This window comes from Notolepis coatsorum, assembly GCF_963971535.1.
Source record: "Notolepis coatsorum genome assembly, chromosome: 1".
Taxonomy (NCBI): domain Eukaryota; kingdom Metazoa; phylum Chordata; class Actinopteri; order Aulopiformes; family Paralepididae; genus Notolepis; species Notolepis coatsorum.
This window is the reverse complement of record NC_140165.1, coordinates 256,152,458-256,179,981: the sequence shown is the minus strand read 5'-3', so window position 1 is coordinate 256,179,981 and position 27,524 is coordinate 256,152,458. Positions and strand designations below refer to the sequence as shown.

Below are 27,524 nucleotides of genomic sequence, written 5' to 3'. Positions count from 1 at the left end.
GAGAGAGAGAGAGAGAGAGAGAGAGAGAGAGAGAGAGAGAGAGAGAGGCTAGCCTCTCTGTAGCAACAACCTCACAAGCTAAATTCCGTAATAAATCCAATAATATTATATGGCAGTGAAGTGTGGGGTCCATTAACTAACCAAGATTTCCCAAAATGGGAAAAACACCCATTAGAAGTACTGCATGCAGAATTGTGCAAAAACCTACTTAAGGTCCACAGACACACTGCCAATAATGCATGCAGGGCAGAACTCGGCCAATACCCCCTAATCACTCAAATTCAAAAGCGAGCCATAAAATTGTACACACACCTCCAATCAAGTGACCCCCACTCCTACCACTACAAAGCCCTTCAGAGCCAAGAGATGAACCCAGATAAGAGTCCCCTCTGCCAGCTAGTCAGAAATCTCTGCCCACAAATGCCTCAGGACAGATACCAAAAAATCTGGCCCAACCAAATAACCTCAAAACAAAAAGAAAACTATATAGAATATTGGAACAGAATACCTGACCACTGTGAATGATATAAAATTAAGAAAGATATTGACTTAATAATATATATGTTATTGTTTGTATATTGGACTTGATTTGGCCTGCCAATAAAGCCTATTTGAATTGAATTGAATTGAATTGAGAGAGAGAGAGAGAGAGAGAGAGAGAGAGAGAGAGAGCTATCTCTCTTGGCAGAACGCCCAGACCTGGGAGCTGGCTTTCCGCCCAGAATGAGCTATCTTCAGCAGTTTTTGTTTTGAAAGTGTGTGGAGTGTCGTAAAGAACTCAGGAAAAAGGGAGATGGAGAAAAATTTGACCAGAGGTCGAAAACATGCAATTAAAATTGATTAGTGGCCGCCACTGTTAAAAGAGGAATCGCCCCAGTGTAAACACCTTCATCAATCGTGTTCTTTTTAGCCGTCCATCCAGACCTCGTCAACACAGTCAGCTCAACTTTTCCCTCCCGCAGAAACTCTGACGGATATTTATATAACAAGCCCAACGCTTACCTTTCTGTCGACAACCGGCAGAATTTCTACGGGAGAGGTCCGGAGCTGGCCGTGTGAGGGGGCCCGGCAGGGCGGTCTACAGGTCAAGGGTCACCAAATGTTGTGGAAAGGTTGTTTAACACAGCAGGAGACGATATTTCCAATTGTAACAAATAGGTAATTTATTTAAGAAAAGAAGTTCTTTAACAGCAAGAGCTATGGGTCAAAGAGGATCACCACAGCTTGAACAAAAACACTCTGTCCTGGATCCCTTTGCCTGTCCCTAAATCCCCTCTCAGTCCTGCCCCCCCATGACAGATATGATGACGTATCATATCATGTCAGATCTGACATGACGTACATTAAGATGATACGTAGATTTAACATCGGAGAGAGAACATGAAGAGAGATAAGCAAGATATGATGTCCACACACGATATGATGTAGAGAGTGAGATGTGTGTGTGTGTGTGTGTGTGTGTGTGTGTGTGTGTATGTGTGTGTGTGTCTGTGTGTGCGTGCGTCCGCGTACAGACGTATGTGTATTGTATGTGTGTATTGTGTCACAGGGAGTGTGTGTGTGTCGGTGTGTATATCTGTGCGACTGTGTGTGTCTGTGTACGTGTGTGTCCGTGTGTCTGTGTGTGTGTGCTGTGCCTGTGTGAAAGAGAGAAAATAACAAGATATGAAAGCACACAATGTACGAGATTACCAGCACACAACATGCCGTACTGAAATGTCCATCTGTTCTAAATTGTTTTAAGAACGTCAGCCAGACCGTCTTTCAGCACTGCTAGTTGACCTATATTAAACTAGTCCACCTCATACACATTTTCCCCAACAATAGCATATTTGGATAAGTTTGACCATTTCTCAAAAACAGAAAATCATGTATTTTTTTTTAATACAGAAAAGGATCACCAAGTTACCGTTTCTCAAAAAATATAAATAAATACAAAAAATAAGCACTCGTTCACTCAGTGGACATTTCTAGCTCAATGCGAGGTCTGCTGCTGCTGGCTAATAATACGGTCAATACGTGGGGAGATCTTTGACAAGGCAACACGCATGTCATCCTCAAGGCTCAACTTGGCCCTATATTTTGTTTTCAGAGCTGTCATGGATGAAAAGCCAGCTTCACACAGATATGTGGTGCTGAATGGTATCAACACCTTAACTGCTGCATCATGAGATACTTGGTACTCAGCTCCACACTCTGAAACTAGCTCTCCAGGTGGTATCGGATGAGATTTCAATGAGTTCTTCCAAGAGTTTGGATGGAGATGCGTCGGGAAGCTTTGTCTCAATGTTGTCTGTAAAGTTTTTTTTTTATCCAGAGTAACTTGATCCTTTTCTGTGTTTTATTAAATAATGATTTTGAGAAATGGTCAAACTTATCCAAATATGGTATTTTCATGGAAAGCAGTGCAGCTGCAACAGATAGCAGCACTTAAGTGATAATTGTCTGTAATCCAAAAATAATATAAAAAAAAAATTCTTTTTAAATCTCAAGGCACCCCTGGCAGCTCTCTGCGGCACCCCTGTTGAGAACCGCTGATTTAGAGGCCATATCGCCCAGCCCTAGTTGAGACACAGACCTCCTCCAGACCCCCTCCTAGTTGAGACTCAGCCCCCCTCCAGACCCCCTCCTAGTTGAGACACAGCCCCCCTCCAGACCCCCTCCTAGTTGAGACTCAGCCCCCCTCCAGACCCCCTCCTAGTTGAGACTCAGCCCCCCTCCAGACCCCCTCCTACTTGAGACTCAGCACCATCTTGTGATGTTATTGTTGTATTCCACATGGTATCTATGGAGACTTCTTATTTTAATCTGTTCTATTAAATTACGATTCTATTCTGACTCCATTCTATGCTTTTCTATTCCATTCCGACTCAACCTTTCTTCTCTTCTGTTCGTCATGTTGTCTCTCAGGACTCGTAACGACCTGGCGGAGGCTCTGGAGGTCCTGAAGGCCCAGGTAGACATGAACCAGAACCAGGGTCCAGAGCAGGACAAGAGCCAGGGTCCAGACCAGAGCGGGCCCACCAGCCCCGACCACGCAGCGGGCAAGCAGAACCAAGATCCTGGTGAGCGGTGGAGAGGCGGGTGTTTGGTGGAGAGCGGGGTGTTTGGTGGAGAGGTGGAGAGGGGGGTGTTTGGTGGAGAGGGGGGTGTTTGGTGGAGAGGGGGGTGTTTGGTGGAGAGGTGGAGAGGGGGGTGTTTGGTGGAGAGGTGGAGAGGGGGGTGTTTGGTGCAGAGGGGGGTGTTTGGTGGAGAGGGGGGTGTTTGGTGGAGAGGGGGGTGTTTGGTGGAGAGGGGGGTGTTTGGTGGAGAGGTGGAGAGGTGGAGAGGGGGGTGTTTGGTGGAGAGGGGGGTGTTTGGTGGAGAGGTGGAGAGGGGGGTGTTTGGTGGAGAGGGCGTGTTTGGTGGAGAGGGGGGTGTTTGGTTGAGAGGTGGAGAGGGGGGTGTTTGGTGGAGAGGGGGGTGTTTGGTGGAGAGGTGGAGAGGGGGGTGTTTGGTGGAGAGGGGGGTGTTTGGTGGAGAGGTGGAGAGGGGGGTGTTTGGTGGAGAGGGCGTGTTTGGTGGAGAGGGGGGTGTTTGGTTGAGAGGTGGAGAGGGGGGTGTTTGGTGGAGAGGGGGGTGTTTGGTGGAGAGGGGGGTGTTTGGTGGAGAGGGGGGTGTTTGGTGGAGAGGGGGGTGTTTGGTTGAGAGGTGGAGAGGGGGTGTTTGGTGGAGAGGGGGGTGTTTGGTGGAGAGGGGGGTGTTTGGTAGGGATGCATGATATTGATTTTTTGACACCGATACCGATAACTTTATGCTCCTCAAGCCGATACCGATAACCGATATTTATTGTATTATAATATTTTTTTTAACTGTATATATATATATATATATATATTTTTTTTTTTTTTTTTTTTTTTTTTTTGGTATTTATAAGCTCCGACGTCATCGGTACTGCTATCGGTACTCGAGAAATTATGGATTTTTTTTTTAGGAATTTAAACGTCGCAAACTAATCTTGTTGGTAGTTGTCTATTATCTCTCCTGCCTGTGTCTCTGCCTGCTGTGCTCTCCTCTGTTCCCCTCCCTCCCACACACACTCACTCACTCACTCACTCACACACACACACACACACACACACAGACACGGGTGCTGCGCTGCCACAGACAGCTCTGCTCTCATAATGGACAGAACGAAATGTTCAAAAGTCTGGGTCTATTTTACTAAAGTCGATGCTGACAACGCTCGTTGCCACAAGTGCAACAAGACATTTGCCAGTAATGTATAAGCGCTGGTACTTGTCAATGTGGCTGGCGGGGAGATAACGTTAGCTCCGAGTAGAGTAATGGCTGACAATCCGGAGGTAAATAAACGAACGAGAGCTTCTGATTGGTGGTAAGAAGAAGAGGCAAGCCGTGGGACGTAATTGGCAGATCGACTGTCTGTCTCCGAATGTAACGTGACTACGTCACACGTCACAGCCAAGAAGGGGAGCGCTGGATTTGTGAAAAACTCCCTGTTCCTAAACCACACGCTATCAGTTTTACCACAGTACTGGCAAAACGGGAGGAGGCTATAATAAAAACAAGCGCCCTTCATCCAAATCCACCCACACCGGATTTTTTTTTTTTTTTTATCAAATTTTTTATTATTATTCACATGAAACAAGACAACACATTAACCACAATCACAATACATAGAACTAGAAACACAAGAAAATAACAAAACAATAATAATAATACCGACTAACAATTATACAGACAAGAGAAAAGAAAACAGAGTTCAACCTTCTAAATTTTAATTCCAAGGGGTACTATCTAATAAATGGTCTTTCCCAGTGTTCAGCCCCGATTCCCGGCCGTGTGACCCTATATTAATAAAACGTACATCTCCAATCCACCACAAGGACCATTTTTTGAGCACACGACCAGAAAACAGAGCAATGAACCTTCATGAAAAAACAAAAACCTGTAGAGGTGTTCCATAGACTCACAGAGACCGTGTAAAAGTGGCCAAACGGTGAAGAAATAGTTAAATAGCTGCCCCCCCCATAATATCCCCAGCTAAACTCAAGATGACAAGACAAAAGACAAGACAGACAAAACATTTCCTCCTCCCCCTCCCAAGAGACCGCCGGACTCACCCGAACACGCACCTCAACCCCGCTCAGCCGCACACTGCGGTCTTTACCTTCTCAGCTGCTGCGAACCACAGGTCAATTCCAGCCTGCCCCACCCCAATCACCCGGGCTGTGGATATCTCAAGATAAATCACATCCAATAGAGTTAGGGACCAGTTAATCATTGTAAGCTTCTCAGGCTCCTTCCATCTCATTGCAATCAGCTTCTTCGCTGCTGTGACGCCCGCTAGGACAACCCTTTTCAGTTGTACGGAAGCGGGTAGTGTCGTTATATCGTTCAGGAGTAGCGTAACAGCTGTGAATGGGATAGTTAAGCCACACAGATCTGAAAGTTTGTCCGTTATTGACCTCCAGAAGCGGGCCACTGGAGGGCAATCCCAATACATATGCATATAAGTGCCCGTGGCCTTCTGAGAGCACAAAGTGCACCGAGAGTCGGTTATCAGTCCCATAGCATATAGCTTCCTAGGTGTAAGATAGGTCCTATGAATATAATTAAAAGTAATTTGCTGGTGATTGGGGTTGCGGGAAGATAATGCCACATTTGCCCAAACATCATCCCAGTCAAACTCGGGTTCCAACTCCGGGATATCCACACGCCAGATTGTATCCAATGATACATTTTTATACGTGGATTGAATTAAGAGCGTATAAAAGTCGGAGACAAACCCTCTGGATGTCGTCCTGTCCACTATGAGCCTGAGGAAGGGGTGTGGGTGCAAGGCTTGAGCCCACGGTACGCCATGCGCCCTCAGTGCTGACCTTAGTTGAAGGTAAAGAAAGAAGGACTTGCCGGGAAGATCATAAAATTCTCTTAAGTCCTGAAACGCACGGAGGCCGTTCTTATCATAAATATCCTCCAGAGTATGCACTCCCCTCCTTTGCCATTGAGGAATATTAACCGGCTTGTGTCCAACAAGTAATTGCTGGTTATTAAAAATTGGAGAGTCCAGGTGCCAAGGGCATTTAACCCCACACGACCTCTGTACATTACGCCACGTTTGGATCACGTGAGTTATGATCGGTCCATACCTCAGCCGGCATTTCGAAATAGAGACAGTGGAGTACACTACATCCTGCAATCTTAGCGGAGATACCGCCGCCGCTTCTAAGGAGCGCCACGATACAGCCTCTACAGGGTATAGCCAGCACATCAGAGGTCTCAGTGAAAAGGACCAGAAATAAAGTTTAAAATCAGGGATTGCGAGGCCCCCATCTTGTTTTCTACGTTGAGTAGTAGCCCTTTTGATTCTCGGGCGTTTGTTATTCCAGATAAACCTAGATACCATCGATTGTACCTTGCGCCAGTGGTCCATTGGAGGGGGCAGGGGGAGCATTGAGCTAATAAAATTTATCCTAGGCAGGATGTTCATTTTGATTATGGAAGCCCGGGCTTGCAAGGAGTTAGGAAGGGACGACCACCTGTCTAGATCCTGGCGTATTTTATCATAAGTACCCGTGAAGTTGTACTTAGTAGTTTGGTTCAGCGTGGGGAATATCTCTATGCCCAAGTATTTAAAATGTTCTACTATGGGGATATCAGCTGGTAGTCGTACCGCCTTGGCCAGTTCATTAAGAGGTAGGCAGGCTGATTTGTTCCAGTTAATCTTAAAACCTGACAATTTACCAAAGTCGTCGATTATCCTCAATCATTTTGTGGCCGACCGGGAGGGGTCGTCCATGAAAATCAGCAGGTCATCCGCATAGAGAGCAATTTTGTGTGGAGTATTGTTGACCATTATGGGGACGATGTCCTCCGATTGCCTAATAAATTGGGCCAAAGGTTCGAGGGAAAGCGCGAACAGTCCCGGGCTCAGAGGGCAACCCTGTCTAGAAGATCTGGAGACTGGAAAGAGTGTGGAACAGTTTTTGCCTGTCAGTATCATCGCAGACGGCGAGGCATACAGGACTTTAATCATATGAATAAAACTCTTTCCAAGACCCATGACCTCAAGTAGGGCTGGGCGATATGGAAAAAAATCATATCGCGATAACGATATGATAATTTTATTTTATTTCTCGATATCGATAATTATCGAATTGTTATAAGTATAAAAAAATATATAATTTTTTTTTTTTTTTTTTTTTTTTTTTAACAACAGATGTATGTTTATTTTGCAGCAATTCTTTGTCATTGCCGCCATCTTTAGTGTTACATCCCCTCACACTCCAGTTCTCAGGCTGCAGCTGGTTTAAAATCTAAAGTAAACCGGCTTCTCTGCTGGCTGTGGCTCCAGAGGAGTTGAACAGTTCTGGCTCTGCTAGTTTATTTTCGATCTTTTGGCGCTTTTTTGGTGGACAAACCACCGCACATGTGCACTGTGACTCGTGACTGGAGTCTAGTTCTGATAGCACACATAGCCTACTGTGTACAGACGGTTTCAAACTGTATTTTAAATTAGAAAGCAAACAAAATAAATGGACAAGAGAAAAAGAAATCTGAATTTGGTCAGTATTGTCATTTGGACAAGCAAAGCCATTACTTTAAGTTGCAGGCAAGAAAGACAAGTCTGTCCACTGTCTCTGGTTTTAAAACTGCCCTGTTGCAGGTAAAAAAAAAGTAAAATAAAAAAAAAAAAAAAAAAAAAAAAATCGATATTCGATATCGATTATTAAAATATATCGCGATATTTATCGTTATATCGCCCAGCCCTAACCTCAAGTACCTTCCACAGGTATGACCACTCAAGTCTGTCAAACGCCTTCATGGCATCCAAAGACAGAACTGTGGATGGAGTTGTATTGTCTTTACTGTTATCGATTACATGCAACAGCCTCCTAAGATTATCTGCAGCCAGACGCCCCGGGATAAAACCAGTTTGATCGCAGTGTACCAATACAGACATAAATCTCTGCAGGCGACGGGCCAGCACCTTGGCAAACACCTTTAAATCGGCCCCGAGAAGACTCAAGGGTCTATAGCTGCCACAATCATTGGGATCTTTGTCCTTCTTGAGAAGTAAAGAAATCAACGCCATATTGACATCTCTTGAGAACTCCCCTTGTTCGATAGCGTAATTGATCATATCGAGCATCAATGGACCCAGTTGGTCCCAGAAAGCTAAATACACTTCGGGTGGAATACCATCCCAGCCTGGTGCCTTACCCCTCTGCATTTCAACAATCGTCTCCCTCAATTCTACGAGAGTAATCGGTCTCCCCAGTTCCTTGGCCTCTTCCTCAGAAATGTGGGGTATCTCAAGCCCGCCAATGAACGATTCAAATTTAGAGTCATCAAGATTACCCTCTGAGCTATATAACTGTGAGTAAAACTCTTTAAAAGTGTCATTGATCTTTTTCGAATCAGTAGTGACTGCACCCTGGCTCGTCCTAATCGAGGGCATATCCGAGAAATGATCATTTGAGCGTATTTTCATTGCCAATAGATGGCTAGGTCTGGAGCCGTGAAAATAGTAATTTTGTCTTGTCCTATGTATCAAGAACTCAGACTGTTGTTTAAGTATGGAGTTTATTTCTTTTTTGACTATCTTACGTTGTGTGTTTAGTCGTTCATTATAGTTAGTTTGCAAGGATGCGTATAGGTCCGCATATAATGATTCCAGTCCTTCTAGCTTTTTTGACCGGGATTTCCGCAAATTGGAGGCAAATAGTGTGACATGACCCCTGATGAATCCTTTCAATGCGTTCCACAGGACCCTAGGGTCTTCTACTGTGCCAACGTTGATCTGCAAAAATTCAGCTAGTTTACTCCTGAACTCAGAACAGAAGTCATCGTTCTTTAGCAAGGTCGAATTAAAACGCCATCTGGGAGCTCTTGCGGAGAGCCTGCCAAAGGTTGCCGTAAGGAAAATCCCCTTGTGGTCTGAGAGAGCCAAGGGAACCAATGAGACATCGAAACTATCAAACATATTAGGGGACGCGAATGCATAGTCAATTCGAGAGAAGCTTTTGTGTCTGGCTGACAGGTGAGAGTAATCTTTGAGGGTGGGGTTGCATAAGCGCCAAAGGTCTGTGAGCCCCGTGTCTTTGGCCCACATCCTAAGGGCCTTAGAGGCCCGTTTCTGGTCGCTCGTTTCAGAGGGCCCGGACCTATCCATCTCCGCATCCCAGCACGCATTAAAATCGCCACCCACAATGAGAGCGTATCCATTAAGTTCCAACATATTCTTCGTGATTGTATTATAGAACGCTGAATCAAATGTGTTAGGAGCATACAATGCTATTATAGCCATCTTCTTATGCAAGAATTCAACTTTTGCTATAGTAATCCTTCCCTCCGTGTCCGACCATACATCCAAGATTTTGATATCAAGGTTACGTCTTGTAACTATGACTACTCCTTTCGTCTTATCATCGGCTGAGGATGAGGAGATAACGTGATATTGCCGATTTGCCAGTCTTGACACGTCACCTACCAATAAATGCATCTCACTAAGGAGAGCAAGGTCAATATTTCTCCTCTTCAATAGCCAAAGGACACTGGCACGCTTGTGTGGGGCGTTAAGCCCTCCTGCGTTCCAAATTAAAATATTCAATTTAGCCATGGTCGAGCTTGTATAAATGCGTAGAGAACATACCAGTGCAGCCAGGCTGAGTACAGAGGTGCTGATCCCGGCGGGCCCGGACGGTCAATCCCAGGAGTTCAGAGGAGGAACAATTACACACATATAAGACAACAGTACATAAAACACATAAAAATACCACCCCAGCTACAACCCCCCCTCCTTCTACTCTAAACCCTAACCCACCCGTCCTATTATAAGGCCCCCTATACCCACTCTCCAATCCCCACCCTATGCCCCATCCACTGAGGATGGTCATCTTCCTATCACTTCCCACTAGAGACATGGATCAATAAGACGCTCCCCACTCCAACCCCCCTCTAGATAAACCCCTGAGTAAACCCCCACTAGTCCAATAAACACAAATAATAATAAAAATAAAATTCAATAAAGATATCGGTCGAAACCCACCTGAGCCCTGGCCCCAACATGAGACAACCATAATGGTAAAAATAGCCATTATTAAATAATAACTCCACTTCAACCTGCAGCCATCTATTTCCGAATCTGCGCTTCAACGTCGCATTGTTATAGCCCAAAAGGGTATAGGAAAATTCAAAACAAAATTAAATTAAAGCATCCCAGCCGATAGTCTAAGGCAGGATCGGGTCACAGGTTAATTGTGCAAAATTGTGTGAACAATGTCAATTAAACAATGACAAAAAAAGGAAGGGAAAAAAGGGGTTATGGTCAAAGTGCACCCCTTTAGCTGTCCCTCTGATCAGGCACAACGGCTGAAATGACATAACCTATGTAAGAATAGAATTAAACACATTCATTAATTAATCCGGGGATGGTAATAGGCGACACCTGACACCACCTGTTATCATACATTGTTTCAATAAAGATATCGGTCGGAGCAGTTAGTCCAAGGTAGGATCGAATCACAGTTAAATTGCTCATTCAAATGCCATTAAAACAGCGACAATAATTATTATACAATTACTCAGCATCAACCCTGTAACCATCTACCTTGGAGTCTGCATATTAATGTCGTAACGTTATAGCATAAATGGATCACGGAAAATTCAAAACAAAATTAAGGCAAACCAGCAGTTAGTCCAAGGTAGAATCGGATCACATTTAAATCGCGCATACAGATGACATAAAAACAGCGACAATAAGAAAGAAAAAAGGAAGGAAAAGAGGGACATGGCTAAAGTGCAAGCCATATAACCATATAGCCATGAAGTGCAAGCCATACCCGCCCCAACCTGTTATCATATATTGTATATGCATATTCAACCGACCCTGGCTTCTACTATGGATCCCCAAGCTCAAAACAACCTGGATATAAAAATAAAAGCATATCAGAAGTTAGTTAGGGATTCGATCACTCTTGAATTGTGCAAACCAATGTCCCTTTGAACAGCAACAGCAACCAAAATACGTAACCATTAACGGGTCTCGAATGTCTCAGCGCAGACTATAGACGAAGCCCGCTGGCTAGCCCGAGGCTAGCGCGTAAGCTAGTGATGAATCCGGATAGCACGTTAGCCTATTATGTACATTGTTCAGCTAGCTCGTTAGCTTCCAAAGAGGCGATACACAAGTACGACCATGAGGTCAGCTTTAGCAAGTAACAGAAGTCATTGGGAAGCCCCGCTAGTTGGATGGGCATTGGGCAGTTAGCATGTCTGGGCATGACGGCAAGTATTTGTGAATAGTCGGCCTAATCAATGTATATAGGCACACACCGCCAAGTCACTCACCCAACATAGATATCAAGCAACAGTCTCGGGTATCGCCGCGAGATATTCCTTCGCTTTAGCCAACGACCAAAACAAACGCTGACCACCGACCTTCTCCAACACAGATAATTTCACGGGAGCGAATAACGTGGGCCTCAGGCCTAGTTTCCATAGCTTAGTCAGGACCACCTTGTATTCGCCTCTCTGTGCTTGCACCTCCGGTGTAAAGTCTTCGAAAATGGCCACTTTGTGATCGCCAAGCCTCAGATAACCACTTCTGGTACGAGCCGACCGCATGATGAGTTCTCTCTGTTGGAGTCTGTTCAGCTTGACTATGATGGGCCTCGGCTCTTTGTTCACGCCGGGAGAAAACCTGCCCGCTCTGTAGGCCGACTCAGACAGGAGGCGAAGGGAGGACGTCCGTCCCTAGTATTTTCTGCAGCAGTTCGGGCACGGTCTCAGAGAGACGGCCTTCACCGCTGGTCTCCGGTACTCCAACAATCCTGACGTTGTGGCGTCTATCCCGGGACTGCATCTCCTCCATTGCCGACTGTAGTTTGTTGACTTCAGCCTGCCTAGCCAGCAGGGCGGATTCGAGACCCGCCATCTTCTCGCACTGTAATGATACCTCCGTCGTTAGCATGGCTAGTTCGTTAGCATTAGCCGAGGAGACAGCGTGCATCGTCTCCATCTTGTCTGTCAGCGGTACTACCGCCAGCCGTATTTCTTCTGATATCTCACGACGGAGGCTGACACAAAAATCCGCCAACACTTTCTTCTGTGCTTCAGAGATGCGTGTCTCAGAGTCTGCGTGTAGCTTGGTCATGACCAAGAGCACAGCTTCGCTTAACTCCCAGACAACGGGCGACGATGCGGCTAGGCCCGGCGGTGATGGCTTGCTGGTTGGGGCAGTCATGGCTCTGGTTTCCACCCCCGTCATCGTAGAAAGTTGAAAAAAGTCGATGAATGTATACTAAACACGACGACCTAGCAAACAGATAAAAAACAAATAAAAATAAAATAAAGACTAATTGGGAGAAACGTATATTCAGCACGGTAGAAGGGAGCTCATGTGAAACACGTCTACTCCATGATCGCTCAGCTCCGCCCCCTCCCACACCGGATTTCTTTTAACCAAAAAATGTATTATATGTTATCGGAGCTATCAATAACGTTATCGAGTTTATCGGGGATGACGTCATAATTGCTGATATCGGCCCGATAATTATCGTGCATCCCTAGTGTTTGGTGGAGAGGGGGTGTTTGGTGGAGAGGGGGTGTTTGGTTGAGAGGTGGAGAGGGGGGTGTTTGGTGGAGAGGGGGGTGTTTGGTTGAGAGGTGGAGAGGGGGTGTTTGGTGGAGAGGGGGGTGTTTGGTGGAGAGGGGGGTGTTTGGTGGAGAGGGGGGTGTTTGGTGGAGAGGGGGTGTTTGGTGGAGAGGGGGGTGTTTGGTGGAGAGGGGGTGAGGGGGGTGTTTGGTGGAGAGGGGGTGTTTGGTGGAGAGGGGGGTGTTTGGTGGAGAGGGGGGTGTTTGGTGGAGAGGGGGGTGTTTGGTTGAGAGGTGGAGAGGGGGTGTTTGGTGGAGAGGGGGGTGTTTGGTGGAGAGGGGGGTGTTTGGTTGAGAGGTGGAGAGGGGGTGTTTGGTGGAGAGGGGGGTGTTTGGTGGAGAGGGGGTGTTTGGTGGAGAGGGGGGTGTTTGGTGGAGAGGGGGTGAGGGGGGTGTTTGGTGGAGAGGGGGGTGTTTGGTGGAGAGGGGGTGTTTGGTGGAGAGGGGGTGTTTGGTTGAGAGGTGGAGAGGGGGGTGTTTGGTGGAGAGGGGGGTGTGGGGGGGTGTTTGGTGGAGAGGGGGGTGTTTGGTGGAGAGGTGGAGAGGGGGATGTTTGGTTGAGAGGTGGAGAGGGGGGTGTTTGGTGGAGAGGGGGTGTTTGGTGGAGAGGGGGGTGTTTGGTGGAGAGGTGGAGAGGGGGGTGTTTGGTTGAGAGGTGGAGAGGGGGGTGTTTGGTTGAGAGGTGGAGAGGGGGGTGTTTGGTGGAGAGGGGGGTGTTTGGTGGAGAGGGGGTGTTTGGTGGAGAGGTGGAGAGGGGGGTGTTTGGTGGAGAGGTGGAGAGGGGGGTGTTTGGTGGAGAGGGGGTGTTTGGTGGAGAGGTGGAGAGGGGGGTGTTTGGTTGAGAGGGGGGTGTTTGGTGGAGAGGGGGTGTTTGGTGGAGAGGTGGAGAGGGGGGTGTTTGGTGGAGAGGTGGAGAGGGGGGTGTTTGGTGGAGAGGTGGAGAGGGGGGTGTTTGGTGGAGAGGGGGGTGTTTGGTGGAGAGGGGGGTGTTTGGTTGAGAGGTGGAGAGGGGGGTGTTTGGTTGAGAGGTGGAGAGGGGGGTGTTTGGTTGAGAGGTGGAGAGGGGGGTGTTTGGTTGAGAGGGGGGTGTTTGGTGGAGAGGGGGGTGTTTGGTTGAGAGGTGGAGAGGGGGGTGTTTGGTGGAGAGGGGGGTGTTTGGTGGAGAGGGGGGTGTTTGGTGGAGAGGTGGAGAGGGGGGTGTTTGGTGGAGAGGGGGGTGTTTGGTGGAGAGGTGGAGAGGGGGGTGTTTGGTGGAGAGGGGGGTGTTTGGTGGAGAGGGGGGTGTTTGGTGGAGAGGTGGAGAGGGGGGTGTTTGGTGGAGAGGGGGGTGTTTGGTGGAGAGGGGGTGTTTGGTGGAGAGGGGGGTGTTTGGTGGAGAGGGGGGTGTTTGGTTGAGAGGTGGAGAGGGGGTGTTTGGTGGAGAGGGGGGTGTTTGGTGGAGAGGGGGGTGTTTGGTTGAGAGGTGGAGAGGGGGGTGTTTGGTGGAGAGGGGGGTGTTTGGTTGAGAGGTGGAGAGGGGGGTGTTTGGTTGAGAGGTGGAGAGGGGGGTGTTTGGTGGAGAGGGGGGTGTTTGGTGGAGAGGGGGGTGTTTAGTGGAGAGGTGGAGAGGGGGTTGTTTGGTGGAGAGGGGGGTGTTTGGTGGAGAGGTGGAGAGGGGTTGTTTGGTGGAGAGGGGGGTGTTTGGTGGAGAGGTGGAGAGGGGGGTGTTTGGTGGAGAGGGGGTGTTTGGTGGAGAGGTGGAGAGGGGGGTGTTTGGTGGAGAGGTGGAGAGGGGGGTGTTTGGTGGAGAGGGGGGTGTTTGGTTGAGAGGTGGAGAGGGGGGTGTTTGGTTGAGAGGTGGAGAGGGGGGTGTTTGGTGGAGAGGGGGGTGTTTGGTTGAGAGGTGGAGAGGGGGGTGTTTGGTGGAGAGGGGGGTGTTTGTTTGAGAGGTGGAGAGGGGGGGGTGTTACACGCTCTGTGTAACGACATGCTCCTCTCTAACGACTTCTCTTGTAGGTGAGCGTGGAGAGCAGCAGAAGGTTGAGGTGACAAGTAACATCTCAGAGGAGAAGCCTAGCGATGGTTCCTGCCCCCTGACCCCCAGGAACACAGAGAAGACAGAAAGCAAGATGGCCGCCCCTGTAAAGGAAGAGGAACCAAAGAAGGTAGGTACCAACTCACGACGGGGAGATGAATGTTGTTTACTAGAGATGCACCAATTGCAATTTTCTTGGCCAAATTCAGATTTTCTTTTTTTTCTTAGAACTATAATTGCCAGTGTACAATACAATTTTTGTAACTTTTCTTTAACCTCTTAACCTGCGCCCCCAAAAGTGCCCATTTTAGTTTTCGTTTTTGAGGACCATACTTTTTTTGCAAACCAAAATACTATACTTTATACTTATAGCACATGCATGAACCTGGTCTCTTTTGAAAGATAACATTCTGAAGTTTATGATACAATAAAGAAAGATCACTTTTAGTGCTAATGAAATAGAGTAACATAGGTCTGAACTTGAGTTGAGAACTTGTTACTCAAGTTTTTCTGTAGTAGTTAGTAGTCCAGAAGTAGTATTTCCCCAGAAAGTGGTATGGCTTAACACTTTCTGTGCCAGCCATTGTACCCATCAAAGTACCCTCTCTGCCAGCGCTGTAAGTCTATGGAGATGTTTATCTTCTTTGCAGGGCTATAACTTTTTAAATTGTATTGCTATATTGACATTACTATGGCCCATTCAACATCGATTATCTATCTTTCAGGATGTGGGAACGTTATACTTTTTCATTCATACATTGTTGTGTTAATACCTTCTAGAATATAAGTATGTTTTTAATCTTTTTGGCTGTAATTCCAAAAACGCTAGTTATAGACCCAAACGCATTATATAGATTATCGATTGCCGTTTCCCCCCCATACACGCTACACCAAAAAACTCAAATGTATATGATCGGTATACATTATGCTTCATCATGCGCGGAGGAAAGGGGGGGGGGGGGGATCGTTTAAAATTCCCTGATCATCAGTAAATGCTTTATGTAGGTTGGGTGATATATTGATCAGATGGTTTGCAAACAAGGAAACGCACAATCGGGTTGAAAATAACGTTATATTCCTCTTACCGTCGGCCAATGAGACTGGCGGTGAAAGATCCCAAGTACACGACGCCGATCGCCTAGGTCCATTGTATGTCGCAATAAACGCCGAAATCATATAGATTATTACGTTTAGAAAGCGATCCATTATGTACATAGTGTCTGTCGGGAGTCCCGCAACGAGATGTGACTGCCGGATGAGTTTAATCTATGCACATCGGGCACATCCTGTTGGCAAGTGTAACTCGCCCGACCATCCACCAGGCGGCGGTATTGAGCCGTCGTTGCAGTCACATCTAAGGTCCAGCTGCAGCACCGGGGGTGGGTATATGAATTATGAATGCCATGGCGAAAAAATGAAATATTGATCTAAAAACGCTGTACAGCGATCCTGGCGGTCAACGCATGGCGGCCAATAACGCTGGAAAGCGATTTTGGCGACCAATGTGTTAATGCTTTTAGCTTCCTAATTATGGGTTTTGACTCTGGGTTACCACTAGAGGCATCTAGTCTTGGATTTAGACTAACATTGAAATCCCACCCACAAAGATTCCCTGGGTTTTTGTGGCCATTAAGTCAAATATCTGTCTATAAAACGTCCAATCGCTACCAGGGGGAGCATATACATTCAGTAAAGTTACTAGGGTTCCCTCTATTTCTCCTATTATCATTATAAATCGTTTTTGGAGAATGAGAAACCTAGTCATTGTCTAGGTTGACGCGCATCCCCTGCCGGGTAAATCCTTTCTTTTGCCACGTAGTGTTGTTTCTTTGGTTCTGGAGCTGGGGATTTGACCAAAATGGACCTACAGTAGGGTGTGAGTACGCTGGTGGTTGTGGGCCGATAGCCCGGTGGGCCTCTCTCGATTTGCAGACTTGTTGCGTCGGGGATGGCGAGGTTTTCGTGAAGTAGTTTTTCCACAAACATAATCATAGATGGGCAGTCCTTTTCTGCCCCCTCCTGGATTCCATATATTCGGATATTTTCACGGCTGTTAGCTTATCTTCTAGGGGTGTAACGGTACACAACCACGGTACGGTACGCTCCTCGGTTTTGAAGTCGAGGTTCGGTACGGGTTTTCGGTACAGTGGGGGAAAGTTTGGCTTTCCATGTTCCACTCAGGGGTGATGTAGTGTGCAGTAACTAATTGTACTTGTATGGCTGTCAACGAATATTCTATATTGAAATTAATAATCGACTTGTAAATAGTTTTTTCAATAATAATAATAATTATATTAGAGTGTGGAAAAAAACAGCCCCCAGTGGGCGGTTGTTAGTGGTTAACATACCGTTGTATTCGTTCGGTACACTACACAGCCGTTCGGTACGGTACTGAAACGGTTCGGTTCGGTAGGGATACGTGTACCTTTACACCCCAATATCTTCCATTTTGGCCTGTAGCTTTAGCATCTCCGCCATGATATCATCCATGTTCTGAATCCTCCCTTTCGGTCTTCATAATTTGCCCTTCAGCCTCGGTAAAGGGTTAACCTTCTGTAGTGTGGCAGTGACAGGGTTAACCTTCTGTGTATTGTCGCAGTGAAAGGGTTAACCGTTTGGTAGTGCGGCAGTGAAAGGGTTAAGGAGCAGGCCCAGGACCACTGTATTTTCCAGAGGCGTTGAATCACCCTCTGACCTTTCTTGACCTTTCTTTGAATCCGTTCCTCTATTTTCTCCCGAAGGAGGACCTGAAGGAGGAGGCGGTGGAGGTGGAGCTGAAGAGGGCCGACGGGTCGCCGCCGGTCATCGACAACCGCGTCAGCACCATCACCTCCATCGTCAAGACGGAGCCCCGGGACCCCGAGGCCCCTAGCAACGCCGTGTCCGTCGTCATGGCGCCCGGCTCCGTCGCGACCAAGCAAGAGGTGAACAAGGACGAGGAGGCGGACAGGGCCGTCGTCCGGAGCAACCAGCAGGCCAAGATACCACTGAAGAAGAGGGAGCTCAAACTCTCTGAGGGTTTCCAGGGAAACCGTCACCACGGCAACCACCTCAGTAACAACAGCAACAGCAGTAGTAGTATTATCGTCTGCAACCCTTCGGTGATCCAAACCAAGGAAGGCCAGGGGAGAGAGGAGTACTTGTCATTGAACTCACTAGCGCCCCCTCTCGGCACGGCTGCCTCACAACAGCAGCCTGTGGAGACTTTGTCAGACAGACGGGAACTGACCAATGGGAGGACACACAAAGACGGTCAGAATGGAGTCATAGGGGTCATAGGTCAGATCGGGGTGATAGGTCACGTGGGGGTCATCCGGAGCCCTCCGGAGCGCCATCGGCCCGCCAGCGAGCAGCAGGAGAGGAACGGGCCAAGTACTGCGGCTCCTGGGACCGGGGAGGACAGGGACCCGGACGGGGACGGGGCTCCAGAGGGGGAGGTCAGCAGACAGTCTGTGCTGGTCAGGAAGGGCTCTCTCAGGGGAGAGATGCCAGCAGCAGCCCCTCAGATGTCCGAGACCCAGACCACCAGACGGCCCTCGCCGTCCTCCGTGGAGACCGAGCGACAGGCCGGAGGAGACGGAGGACAGGCCGGAGGTGAAGGGGGACAAGAGCCTGTTGTCGGCATTCCATCTCCACCGTCTCGACCCAAGGCAGAGACAAAGACACAAGAGAATGTGAAAGATGGAAAGAAAGCAAGGGATGAGACGCTAGGAGTGGAGAAGAGAGGGGACAACGACGGGCAGCCCGCCAGTCCCCGGGAGAGGGATGACGACCGGGGAGAGAAGGAGGAGAAGAAGATGGACGGATCTGGGGCCCCTAAGACGGAGGGTGGTAGTAAGGATGACAAGAGAGAGAGCGGAGGCACTGTGGGGAATTCTGAGACTGACTCGGAGAGGGTCCAGGGTGACCACCAGGGGGCAGGGTGCATCGGCGGGGCTGAGGTCCAGGGTGACCACCAGGGGGCAGGGTGCATCGGCGGGGCTGAGGTCCAGGGTGACCACCAGGGGGCAGGGTGCATCGGCGGGGCTGAGGTCCAGGGTGACCACCAGGGGCCAGGGTGCATCGGCGGGGCTGAGGTCCAGGGTGACCACCAGGGGGCAGGGCGCATCGGCGGGGCTGAGGTCCAGGGTGACCACCAGGGGGCAGGGCGCATCGGCGGGGCTGAGGTCCAGGGGGCAGGGCTCAGCGGCGGGGCTGAGGCTCAGGGTGACCACCAGGGGGCAGGGTGCACCGGCGTTGCTGAGGTCCAGGGTGACCACCAGGGGGCAGGGCGCAGCGGCGGGGCTGAGGTCCAGGGTGACCACCAGGGGGCAGAGTGCAGCAGTGGGGAAGCCAAGGGTGACCACCAGGGGGCAGGGCACAGTGGTGGGGCTGAGGCCCAGGATGACCACCAGGGGGCAGGTCGCAGCGGCGGGGAAGCCCAGGGGAAAGTGAAGGAGGTGGCCTCCTCGGAGCTCCAGAAGGAGGGCATCAGACTGAAGATCAAGATCCCTCCCCACAAGAGGAACAAGTTGAGGGGGAGAGAGGAGGAGCAGAAGAAGGAGGAGGAGAAGGAGGAGAAGGAGGAGGAGGAGACTCAAGAGGAAGGGAGGTCGCTGAGGAGGTCTGCACGGATCTGCAGGTGTGTTGGTGTCTGTGTGTCTGTATCTGTGTCTGCAGTGTTTCCCACAGGATTTTCCGAGACTATGGGGGGTGAACCCCCGACCCTCTAGGGGGGTCCAGGGGCATGCCTTCCCGGAACCCTTTTTTTTTGTGTACATTTTAAAGTTAAATGCATCAATCTGGTGCACTTTGAGAGCAAAATAAAGAGGCCAGATCTATGATGAACTTTGTGCTCAAAACACACTACAAGCTAGTAGTGGAAGAAGCTAGTAGTGGAAGAAGCTAGTAGCACTAGACTAGTGCTTCCCAATCCTCTCCTCGAAGCACCCCAGCCGTTCAATGTATTTGTTAAATTCCACCACCAGCACACCTGATTCAACTTAACTAGCCCTTTATTAGTTGAATCAGGTGTGCTGGTGGTGGAATTTAACAAATACATGGAACGGCTGGGGTGTCTCGAGGAGAGGTTTTGGAACCACTGGACTAGAGCATACATTTGAGCCATCAAAGAAATGAAGCAAAAGTGGTTACCTGTGTTGAACTGGTTTATTTTTTAGAAAATAAAAAAATATACTGGATTACTATTACGACTACTACCACTGCCAATACTACTGATACATCCCTATTGGCAAACTTTATATATAAAAACAAAAATAGTACAAAAAAATATATAAATTTATTTAAAAATCTTTAATTACATATATATATTTTTTTTATAAAACTGTGGCGGGACTAATTAGACGAGCCGCCACAGTCTCGGTAATTAATGGGAAACACTGGTCTGTATCTGTGTGTTTGCATGTGTCCAGTGGTTCTAAATAGGAATGCACCAATACTAGTGTTGGATGTCTGGGGCCATTATTCACAAAATATCCCATAGTAGGACAGAGCGCTGATCTGTGGTCAGTGACCAGGGGTATTTGTCTTCATGACCTATATTCAAACTAAGAGACTGAAGCTGACTGTAGATCAGTGCTACTCCCACTTTGTGAATATGGACCCAGTCCCGGGCCACTAGCGAGGATCTCGGTCCTATAAAAAGCAGAGCCACTTAATTTGCTGCATTTCTTGATGGAAAGATGTTGTATTTAAACTGAACTAAATAATGATCATCTGTCTATATTGTGCAGTAGAAGGAAGTGATTTGTACGTCCTACTTTCACTTTGAAGTTTAGTTTTCACTACTGAAGGAGTATCTTACGCTTCAGCCACTCCGCAACCGGAGACGGGCTGCTCTCAGAACAATACACCGGAACAGATCTCAGGGCCACTTCTTACAGACTGAACCCACTGGAGCACACAGTTCACCTGTAATGTGTTATTAATAAGGTGCAAGCAATTAATTTTTTGTGTCAAATGCAGTGCGTGTAGAAACCGTAATTTGCACCTTATAAGTATTGGAAGGGAGTAGTTCCCTGCAGTCAACATTTATCTGCAGTCTTTATGATGTTCCCTGCAGTCAACAGTTATCTAGTCTTTATGATGTTCCCTGCAGTCAACAGTTATCTAGTCTTTATGATGTTCAGTCAACAGTTATCTAGTCTTTATGATGTTCAGTCAACAGTTATCTGCAGTCTTTATGATGTTCAGTCAACAGTTATCTGCAGTCCTTATGATGTTCAGTCAACAGTTATCTGCAGTCTTTATGATGTTCAGTCAACAGTTATCTGCAGTCTTTATGATGTTCAGTCAACAGTTATCTAGTCTTTATGATGTTCAGTCAACAGTTATCTGCAGTCTTTATGATGTTCAGTCAACAGTTATCTGCAGTCTTTATGATGTTCAGTCAACAGTTATCTAGTCTTTATGATGTTCAGTCAACAGTTATCTAGTCTTTATGATGTTCAGTCAACAGTTATCTAGTCTTTATGATGTTCAGTCAACAGTTATCTAGTCTTTATGATGTTCAGTCAACAGTTATCTAGTCTTTATGATGTTCAGTCAACAGTTATCTAGTCTTTATGATGTTCAGTCAACAGTTATCTAGTCTTTATGATGTTCAGTCAACAGTTATCTAGTCTTTATGATGTTCAGTCAACAGTTATCTAGTCTTTATGATGTTCAGTCAACAGTTATCTGCAGTCTTTATGATGTTCCCTGCAGTCAACAGTTATCTAGTCTTTATGATGTTCAGTCAACAGTTATCTAGTCTTTATGATGTTCAGTCAACAGTTATCTAGTCTTTATGATGTTCAGTCAACAGTTATCTAGTCTTTATGATGTTCAGTCAACAGTTATCTAGTCTTTATGATGTTCAGTCAACAGTTATCTAGTCTTTATGATGTTCAGTCAACAGTTATCTAGTCTTTATGATGTTCAGTCAACAGTTATCTAGTCTTTGTGATGTTCAGTCAACAGTTATCTAGTCTTTATGATGTTCAGTCAACAGTTATCTAGTCTTTATGATGTTCAGTCAACAGTTATCTGCAGTCTTTATGATGTTCAGTCAACAGTTATCTAGTCTTTATGATGTTAAGTCAACAGTTATCTAGTCTTTATGATGTTCAGTCAACAGTTATCTAGTCTTTGTGATGTTCAGTCAACAGTTATCTAGTCTTTATGATGTTCAGTCAACAGTTATCTAGTCTTTATGATGTTCAGTCAACAGTTATCTAGTCTTTATGATGTTCAGTCAACAGTTATCTAGTCTTTGTGATGTTCAGTCAACAGTTATCTGCAGTCTTTATGATGTTCAGTCAACAGTTATCTAGTCTTTATGATGTTCAGTCAACAGTTATCTAGTCTTTATGATGTTCAGTCAACAGTTATCTAGTCTTTGTGATGTTCAGTCAAAAGTTATCTAGTCTTTATGATGTTCAGTCAACAGTTATCTAGTCTTTATGATGTTCAGTCAACAGTTATCTAGTCTTTATGATGTTCAGTCAACAGTTATCTGCAGTCTTTATGATGTTCAGTCAACAGTTATCTAGTCTTTATGATGTTCAGTCAACAGTTATCTAGTCTTATGATGTTCAGTCAACAGTTATCTAGTCTTTATGATGTTCAGTCAACAGTTATCTAGTCTTATGATGTTCAGTCAACAGTTATCTAGTCTTTATGATGTTCAGTCAACAGTTATCTAGTCTTTATGATGTTCAGTCAACAGTTATCTAGTCTTTATGATGTTCAGTCAACAGTTATCTAGTCTTTATGATGTTCAGTCAACAGTTATCTAGTCTTTATGATGTTCAGTCAACAGTTATCTAGTCTTTATGATGTTCAGTCAACAGTTATCTAGTCTTTATGATGTTCAGTCAACAGTTATCTAGTCTTTGTGATGTTCAGTCAACAGTTATCTAGTCTTTGTGATGTTCAGTCAACAGTTATCTAGTCTTTATGATGTTCAGTCAACAGTTATCTAGTCTTTATGATGTTCAGTCAACAGTTATCTGCAGTCTTTATGATGTTCAGTCAACAGTTATCTAGTCTTTATGATGTTCAGTCAACAGTTATCTAGTCTTTATGATGTTCAGTCAACAGTTATCTGCAGTCTTTATGATGTTCAGTCAACAGTTATCTAGTCTTATGATGTTCAGTCAACAGTTATCTAGTCTTTATGATGTTCAGTCAACAGTTATCTAGTCTTTATGATGTTCAGTCAACAGTTATCTGCAGTCTTTATGATGTTCAGTCAACAGTTATCTAGTCTTTATGATGTTCAGTCAACAGTTATCTAGTCTTTATGATGTTCAGTCAACAGTTATCTAGTCTTTATGATGTTCAGTCAACAGTTATCTAGTCTTTATGATGTTCAGTCAACAGTTATCTAGTCTTTATGATGTTCAGTCAACAGTTATCTAGTCTTTATGATGTTCAGTCAACAGTTATCTAGTCTTTATGATGTTCAGTCAACAGTTATCTAGTCTTTATGATGTTCAGTCAACAGTTATCTAGTCTTTATGATGTTCAGTCAACAGTTATCTAGTCTTTATGATGTTCAGTCAATAGTTATCTGCAGTCTTTATGATGTTCAGTCAACAGTTATCTAGTCTTTATGATGTTCAGTCAACAGTTATCTAGTCTTTATGATGTTCAGTCAACAGTTATCTAGTCTTTATGATGTTCAGTCAACAGTTATCTAGTCTTTATGATGTTCAGTCAACAGTTATCTAGTCTTTATGATGTTCAGTCAACAGTTATCTAGTCTTTATGATGTTCAGTCAACAGTTATCTAGTCTTTGTGATGTTCAGTCAACAGTTATCTAGTCTTTGTGATGTTCAGTCAACAGTTATCTGCAGTCTTTATGATGTTCAGTCAACAGTTATCTAGTCTTTATGATGTTCAGTCAACAGTTATCTAGTCTTTATGATGTTCAGTCAACAGTTATCTAGTCTTTGTGATGTTCAGTCAACAGTTATCTAGTCTTTATGATGTTAAGTCAACAGTTATCTAGTCTTTATGATGTTCAGTCAACAGTTATCTAGTCTTTATGATGTTCAGTCAACAGTTATCTAGTCTTTATGATGTTCAGTCAACAGTTATCTAGTCTTTATGATGTTCAGTCAACAGTTATCTAGTCTTTGTGATGTTCAGTCAACAGTTATCTAGTCTTTATGATGTTCAGTCAACAGTTATCTAGTCTTTATGATGTTCAGTCAACAGTTATCTAGTCTTTATGATGTTCAGTCAACAGTTATCTGCAGTCTTTATGATGTTCAGTCAACAGTTATCTAGTCTTTATGATGTTCAGTCAACAGTTATCTAGTCTTTATGATGTTCAGTCAACAGTTATCTAGTCTTTATGATGTTCAGTCAACAGTTATCTAGTCTGTATGATGTTCAGTCAACAGTTATCTAGTCTTTATGATGTTCAGTCAACAGTTATCTAGTCTTTATGATGTTCAGTCAACAAGTTTCAAGTTTCAAGTTTCTTTAATAGTTGTCATACAGAAGTACAGAATACTTTCATACAAAATGCTTCTTACTGTTACGCTCCAGAGACTGTGCTAGACAAGATAGTATCAAATAACATAGTATAGCATGTAATTTAGAAGAAGAAAATGAGGTCACAGTGTTCGGTATAGACATATGTACAATGTTCTGAGTTACCATATAATATACAATACTATGCAGTGTACTAATGTACAGTACTATATAGTGCAAAGCAGAAATGGGATGAGGTACAATTTAGGTACAATTTACAGTAAGGTGTACGAGTTGTAGTGCAATCCTTCATCAATAAATATAAAGTGTGGGGAGTGGGTGCTACAGTGTGTTTGTTTAAAGTGAGTGTGTGCGTGTGGATGTGTGTGCTATGTGCGTTTGGTGGTTGTTGTTGTGTAGTGTTCATTCATTGTTCGTTTAGCAGCCTGATGGCCTGGGGATAGAAGCTTCTTCTGAGTCTTTCTGTGCTCGCCTTGAGACTCCGGTATCGCTTGCCTGACCGCAGCAGTTCAAAGAGGCAGTTGTTTGGGTGACTGGAGTCTTTAATGATTCTCTTAGCCTTGCCCTTGCAACGCTTGTTGTAAATGTTCTGGAGGGTGGGGAGCCCCCCTCCAATTGTGCGTTCGGCTGAACGTGTCACTCTTTGTAGTCTGCTTCGGTCTTGTGCAGTGCTATTCCCAAACCAGGAGGTGATGTTGCCGGTCAAGATGCTCTCTATTGTACATGAGTAGAAGTTCTTAAGGATCTTCTGACTGACTTGGAACTTCCTTAGGCGCCTGAGGAAGTAGAGGCGTTGTCGTGCCTTCTTCACAACACTGTCAATGTGTGTGGTCCATGTCAAGTCCTCGGATATGTAGGCTCCGAGGTACTTAAAGCTGTTGTCTCTCTCAACCGGTGCCCCGTCGATGCTGAGGGGGCTGTAGTCCTTGACCCCCGACCTCCTGAAGTCCACAATCATCTCCTTTGTTTTGCTGACGTTCAGGGAGAGGCTGTTTTCCTGGCACCATCCCGCCAGGACCTTGACCTCTTCCAGGTAGGCCCTCTCGTCGTTGGCAGAGATCAGGCCCACCACCACTGTGTCGTCAGCAAATTTGATGATTGTATTGCTACTCCGCTGAGCCACACAGTCGTGTGTGTACAGGGAGTAGAGGAGGGGACTCAGAACACAGCCCTGGGGGGCCCCTATGTTGAGGGTGATGGATGAGGAGGTGCAGTTGCCTGCTCTCACCACCTGGGGTCTGCCAGTCAGGAAGTCCAAGACCCACTGGCAGAGGTCATAGTTCAAGCCCAGGTCCCTGAGCTTGGCTATGAGTATGGAGGGGACTATGGTATTGAATGCCGAGCTGTAGTCGATGAATAGCATTCTCACATAGTTCCCCTGCCTCTTGTCCAGGTGTGATGCTGCTGTGTGCAGTTATCTAGTCTTTATGATGTTCAGTCAACAGTTATCTAGTCTTTATGATGTTCAGTCAACAGTTATCTAGTCTTTGTGATGTTCAGTCAACAGTTATCTAGTCTTTATGATGTTCAGTCAACAGTTATCTAGTCTTTATGATGTTCAGTCAACAGTTATCTAGTTTTTATGATGTTCAGTCAACAGTTATCTAGTCTTTATGATGTTCAGTCAACAGTTATCTAGTCTTTATGATGTTCAGTCAATAGTTATCTGCAGTCTTTATGATGTTCAGTCAACAGTTATCTAGTCTTTGTGATGTTCAGTCAAAAGTTATCTTTATGATGTTCAGTCAACAGTTATCTAGTCTTTATGATGTTCAGTCAACAGTTATCTAGTCTTTATGATGTTCAGTCAACAGTTATCTGCAGTCTTTATGATGTTCAGTCAACAGTTATCTAGTCTTTATGATGTTCAGTCAACAGTTATCTAGTCTTATGATGGTCAGTCAACAGTTATCTAGTCTTTATGATGTTCAGTCAACAGTTATCTAGTCTTTATGATGTATTGTTCAGTCAACAGTTATCTAGTCTTCATGATGTTCAGTCAAAAGTTATCTAGTCTTTATGATGTTCAGTCAACAGTTATCTAGTCTTTATGATGTTCAGTCAACAGTTATCTAGTCTTTATGATGTTCAGTCAATGGTTATCTAGTCTTTGTGATGTTCAGTCAACAGTTATCTGCAGTCTTTATGATGTTCAGTCAACAGGTATCTGCAGTCTTTATGATGTTCAGTCAACAGTTATCTAGTCTTTATGATGTTCAGTCAACAGTTATCTAGTCTTTATGATGTTCAGTCAACAGTTATCTAGTCTTTATGATGTTCAGTCAACAGTTATCTAGTCTTTATGATGTTCAGTCAACAGTTATCTAGTCTTTGTGATGTTCAGTCAACAGTTATCTAGTCTTTATGATGTTCAGTCAACAGTTATCTAGTCTTTATGATGTTCAGTCAACAGTTATCTAGTCTTTATGATGTTCAGTCAACAGTTATCTAGTATTTATGATGTTCAGTCAACAGTTATCTAGTCTTTATGATGTTCCCTGCAGTTATCTAGTCTTTATGATGTTCAGTCAACAGTTATCTAGTCTTTATGATGTTCCCTGCAGTCAACAGTTATCTACAGTCTGTATTAGGGCTGGGCGATTAATCGAAATAAAATCGCGATCTCGATTCATAGACCTATGCAATCTCATTTAAAAATTATGATTTCTTTTTATTAAATAAAAAAATAAAAATTATAATCTTTTAAATTTTACTTAACTTTTTTAAATGATGACGATTCTGACTTGAGTTATTTTGTATGTTACAAGATACTTTTAAGTTTAAGTCGAGCACTTTCATATACGTTATGTTTAAGTCAAGCACTTTGATATGTTATGTTGTCTGTTTAAGAGAGTGCAATAAATGATTTTATTGAAGAAATAAGAATCGTGTGAGAGAATCGTGATCTCAATTCTTAGAGAGAAAAATCGTGATTCACATTTGAGCAAGAATCGCCCAGCCCTAGTCTGTATGCTCTTGATGTTCCCTGCGCTCTCATTCACGTCCTTCATGCATTTTCTCTTGAAGAGCCTCTGCTTTGCCGATCTGCAGGCCGAGCACAAAGCTGGCAGAGAGTCAAAGCAGAAAGCAGGAGAAGAAACTAGCTTCACTTCCTCGGGGGAAGGAGGAGGGAGAGGAGGATGAAGAGGAGGAGGAGGAGGGGGGGGGGGAGGAGGAGGAGGAGACTAAGAAGTCTCCTGTGAAGAAGGAGATGAAAGCTGATTCTGAAGGACAGACCAGGACCGTCAAGGTAAATTACTCTTATTTCTTCTTCTTTTGTTCTAACATTATGCTTAGAGAGAATAGTATTATTCCTGTACTTTCTTGTGATGTCCAGGAATTCATTGCACGATGACGGGAAAC

At 45.4% G+C, this 27,524-nt stretch overlaps 1 protein-coding gene across 1 annotated transcript in view; it reads left to right on the top strand.

The window, feature by feature from the left end:
- rsf1a (remodeling and spacing factor 1a) overlaps positions 1-27,524 on the top strand; it is a gene marked incomplete at its 5' end in the record, with an annotated part of 131,571 nt that overhangs the window by 48,340 nt on the left and 55,707 nt on the right. Inside the window, 4 exons of the mRNA XM_084309868.1 lie at positions 2,911-3,065; positions 14,656-14,804; positions 17,416-19,295; positions 27,213-27,411. Coding sequence (XP_084165994.1) covers positions 2,911-3,065; positions 14,656-14,804; positions 17,416-19,295; positions 27,213-27,411 — 2,383 coding nt within the window. The remainder of the gene's footprint in view (positions 1-2,910; positions 3,066-14,655; positions 14,805-17,415; positions 19,296-27,212; positions 27,412-27,524) is intronic.